We start from the raw sequence: 4714 nt of genomic DNA, 5'->3' as shown, positions 1-4714 counted from the left end.
GGGATGTTGAGGAAAGATTACTTTTTGGAGTAAAAAGTTCATGAAATGAACATTAATGTCAGACAGACAGACAGCAGCATGGAGGGCGTGCGTTCTGAGGAGAGGTCAGGCACATGCGATAGAATCAGAGGCCCTTCTCCCACTTTTCACAGGAAGTGGTATGGTAGGAAGATTGGAAAGTCTCCGTTTTGGTTTATAGTTGGTCACTGCTGAGGTAGCCAAAGAGTAGTCAGTTGAAGAAGGACAGTTGATGAGCAAACACTTTACCTGGCCATTACGGAGTCAAGTGGGCAGGAAATCAAGGGTCCAGAGAAACACAATTGCTTTAGTTAGAGTAGTTGTTACATTCAGTTAAAAGGAAGAGATTTATAGAAATGGCCTGGCCAGCAGGTTAGACTGGGAACTCTTGAGCTGCTAGTGTCAGTGGTTTTGGGGTCGTTCCAGTTCCACAGAAGGCAGGGGTGGAAATATGGAATCATGCCAGGAGATAAAGCTCAGTGGGTGAAGGAGCTTGTCTCCAAGGCAGACAGCCTGAGCTTGATCTCTGGGACAACACAGTAGAAGAGAACCAATATCTGAAGGTTGTTCTCTGACCTCCGCTCACAGCATGCGACTCGTACATGCACATGCATTTACACAGACAACAAATAAAATGAATGATTATTAAGTACGTGTGAAAAGTAAAACTACTAGGCACTCTTTCAGCAAGGACTCTTCAGAAGGATCCTTGCTCTCCTGTAGAGAATCTATGCTGAAGAACGCAGGAATCATTTTGAAAGGGCAGAACCCATGTGTTTTCTTTAGCTTCCTAGTAACTTGACTGGTTTATATTAAGTATCATAATACAATGCAAATTATTCTGAAAGGCAGACAAAAATGAGCACTGACAAAGGTGTCCGTAGCAAGCACTGTTTATATTTTGCTGAATTTAGCACTAGGGATTCTTCATGTTTCAAAGCTCATCAGAATCCATGTATCTTAACCGAGGTATATATTGCATATTGCATCAGTGCTACAGAACTATATACTGTAAACAATCTTAGTAGATAACGTTAATTATTTATTAGAAGTTAATGTATAATAATACGTATATTATAGTACATTTACTTGAAATATTTTGAAAAAAAGAGCCCTACACAATAGGTGCAATGAAAGTATATTATTCTATATTCACAGTAGCTGAATATCACACACTGGGCCTCTGTATTTAGAATTAGCTTACTTCACAGTGATTCATCCTACACTCAACTCTAAAGTTTTCCACCACTGAAACCAGTGGTAACGTGAAGCCACCTCAGCATGTATGTACCTACTAGGTACAAGGGATGTCCTTCTCTCCTGCCAGTCTAACAGCTTCTCATCACGTTGTGATGATTTGGAGACTGAGTTTTCTTCTTCCGTTTCCATATATGTAAGGAACACTTGTAACACCTACCTGAAGAACCTGTGTAACATGCTGCTTCTGTGTCACCTGACTCATACCTCTGACCCTGTGGCACTTAGTGGAACACAACTCATTCCCTTGAAACTCCTGTCGTTTTTCTAAAATTTGTTTTGTCTACTGCTGGAAATGGCTCTCCTCTATTTTACCCTGCCTTCTGCACACAGACTCACCTGTTGGCCATCCCTGAAACCAAGATTATCTCATAGGAGATAGCAAAGGGCTGAGATTCCAAGCTCTAGATGTGAGGTAAACACATATTTATCAGTTTTTATGGAGCGATGGAGCAGCTGTGCTCGATGTTCTTTTCCCCCTTTGGCTTCTGGGATGTTAAAGCTCAGCAACCAGCACTGTCCTACCTCATCTAGATTGTGGACTCCATGTCTTTGTTTAAAACTCATGACCTCTTTAAATCACTGGATAAATTGCCCTGTGCATTACTCTTGGGCAGATCAACTATGAAAAAGGAGAATGGGAAACATAGAAGGAGTGCGAAGGGCATGCATGCTTGTATAAAAAGGACACATAATACTATAATCACTAGAGGAAACAGGCCTGTTCAAAACAAGCACCACGCTTTCTTTCTTTCTGTGTCCCCAGATGCAGGACTTCTTATGTGCTGGGTGTGTGGAGGAAGGGAACATTGCCTGAGTAAATGAGGTTAGAATCTTTGCAAGTGATCATGAGAGTATGTAGAGATGTGCAGGGAGAGTGGTTTTGTATGCATCAGGGCTAATTAAAAGGAGAAAATGAGAGAATAAAAAGGGAAACTGAGAAAAAGAGTGTAAAAGTAACTGTCTCTTGAATGGTGACTTCAATACTGAGGATAAGAGGTAGCTTAGGACAGAGAATATGGTTAGGCTAAGGCTCAGTAAAGAACAGAAGAAGGACCTTGTTTAAATTAGTGTTCCAAACTGACAGGTTTTTGAGTGCTGGTAAACAGTATCCAAACACTCTCTTGTGATAGTCTCCTAATATGTGTCCTCAGGGCCTACTGGGAATACACTGTGACAGAGTTAATGTTAATGATACTGCATCCATACCATCCTTATCAATATACAGGCCTTGACTCCCAAAGAAAGGCAAAGAAAAAAATTATTTCAGCAAATATCACACAGAGGCAAGAAGTGGAGTTTAAAGTAATTATTTAATGGGCAAACATGCATTTTTTTCCCACAGAAAATCCCATGGAGTTCCATTTCAGATGAACTTAGAGTACCCAAAGAGCGTTCAAGGAACTAAGATGGTCTGCTTAACTCAGAGGCTCTGGATACATTTTAGAGGGTATGGAGAAGACCTAACAGCATGCGATTTTAAGTTACCAATAGAAACTGTAGCAAAATATTGTTACATGGTCTCCAGAAAATGGGAACACTGAAGCAGACAGAAAAGACTTCAGCAGCAGGTGATCAGCTCTTCAAGGGCCTGGCTGGATATGGACTATATTACTTCTGCTTGGTCTTCTGCTGAGCTAATCCTGGGGTGACAGTTGTGGGGCACACCTCAGGAGTTCTGGACTGGCATGGCTCTGGTATCTTAGAGTATCCCTGGTCAGGTATCATGGTGTATCCCTGATCAGGAACCTTGGCATTCGTGGGCTCTGAGGCATTCAGGTAGCCAGGTTCACGGACATTGGTAGAACATGGCTCTGAACTTGGCTCAGAGATATTGGTAGAGCATGGCCCAGGAACCATGGCACAGCCTGGGTCAGGGATGTTGGTAGTGCATGGCCCAGGAATTGTGGTATAATTTGGCTCAGTGGTGCTGGTAGAGCATGACCCAGGAACCATGGTATCTGGCCCAGGGATGTTAGTAGAGCATGGCCCGGGAATCGTGGTATAATTTGGCTCAGTGATGTTGGTAGAGCATGACTCAGGAACCACGTTATCTGGCCCAGGGATGTTGGTCGAGCATGGCCCAGGAATTGTGGTATAATCTGGCTCGGTGATGTTGGTAGAACATGACCCAGGCACTGTAGTATAATCTGGCTCAAGAACAACAGTGTAGCCTGGCTCAGGCACTTTGGTGCTGCATGGTTCTGGAATCTTGGTGTTTCCTGGTTGTGGAACACCAGTGTGGCATGGCTCAGAGGTGGCTATGGGAACAAATTTTCCTTGTGGCGGAGGCTGACAAGGTTGCTTCACTTGATGCTGTTGAGGCTGAGGAGGTGCAACGAAGGGCTGCTTTTGCTGGTAAGAACTCATGCTTCCAAAAATGTGGACCCTAGATAAAAGACATCTGATTTAGTTTTAAGGGAATTGGTAAAATCCCAAAATTTCCTATATGCAATTTCCCTATACATTAAAGACTTTTATTTCCCTGAGCTGAATGGAAATCATAGGTTACTTTTATATTTGTTACTCATTTTAAGGCAAAAGGTTAAGGCAACTTGATCATCTCTGTATAAGAAGTAAATGCTTATGATCAATTACAGTATGATGTGAACTTCTTCCTAGTTACAGATCACAAAAGACGTAGAACCCCATCTCCCCTAGCTGACTTGGCACCTGCTTCTTTGTGAGTTAGACAGCCACCAGCAGTTTGCTTTGTGACAGAGCCTATACCCAGAAAAGGGGGCAGCCTCAAACACCAAATTATAATTATTTAATAATATTACTATTTTAATTTAGTAACATTATTTAATACAAATAAATGTATTATTTTATAAATATAATAATAATAATTAATTGAATAAAGCTCTGTGTCCTAAACCAATTGTCAGAGGAATTTGGGAAGGAAACAAGCCCTGGCCTATGGGAAGAAATGTCAAGAATTTCTTGAGATCCTGTACCAACTGAAACTGCAGACACTTTTTATGTTTTTTCTCTGCTGGCATCCCTTTGTGCAGAATGGTATAATTAAAAAATACTTTCTCTTCACAGGTCTCTTGAATTTGCTCTTTTGTTTTCCAAAAACAGAAGTAAAGCCCTTCTTTGATTTTTCTCTGCATTTTTTTTTAACCTTTGTACAGGCCATGAACAGAGTATGGCAGGGTTCTAGAATTGCTGGCGATACCAGATTTTGTATAATCTCAGAGAATGACAGGGCAAAGAGTTCAAGAATGGAATTCCAATAGGAATGTTTCCTGTGACTGTCCTCATGCCTACAAGGTTCACAACTGAGCCCCAAGTAACACTTTTCCTGTACACATATTTACTGTGGATTCTCACTTCATCGATGCTTGCTGATGCGGGATCACCCATACTGGCTTCCTCACCCCAGGCTTGTGTCTGATTCCAAGTATTATGCCTCTTTATTATATTCATTGATGGG

General features: G+C 41.6%; 1 protein-coding gene across 1 annotated transcript; it reads right to left on the bottom strand.

Moving 5' to 3' along the window:
- Positions 1 to 2569: 2569 nt before the first annotated feature.
- Positions 2570 to 3645, bottom strand: LOC116895266 (small proline-rich protein 3-like). Its single transcript, XM_032896583.1, has one exon. The coding sequence runs from the start codon at positions 3643 to 3645 to the stop codon at positions 2887 to 2889; it is 759 nt and encodes a 252-aa protein (XP_032752474.1). The 3' UTR covers positions 2570 to 2886.
- Between the last annotated feature and the right edge of the window lie 1069 nt (positions 3646 to 4714).

Source organism: Rattus rattus, chromosome 3, assembly GCF_011064425.1.
Source record: "Rattus rattus isolate New Zealand chromosome 3, Rrattus_CSIRO_v1, whole genome shotgun sequence".
In the NCBI taxonomy this organism is placed as follows: domain Eukaryota; kingdom Metazoa; phylum Chordata; class Mammalia; order Rodentia; family Muridae; genus Rattus; species Rattus rattus.
Note: the sequence above shows the minus strand (reverse complement) of the source record. Positions and strands in the feature narration are given on the sequence as shown.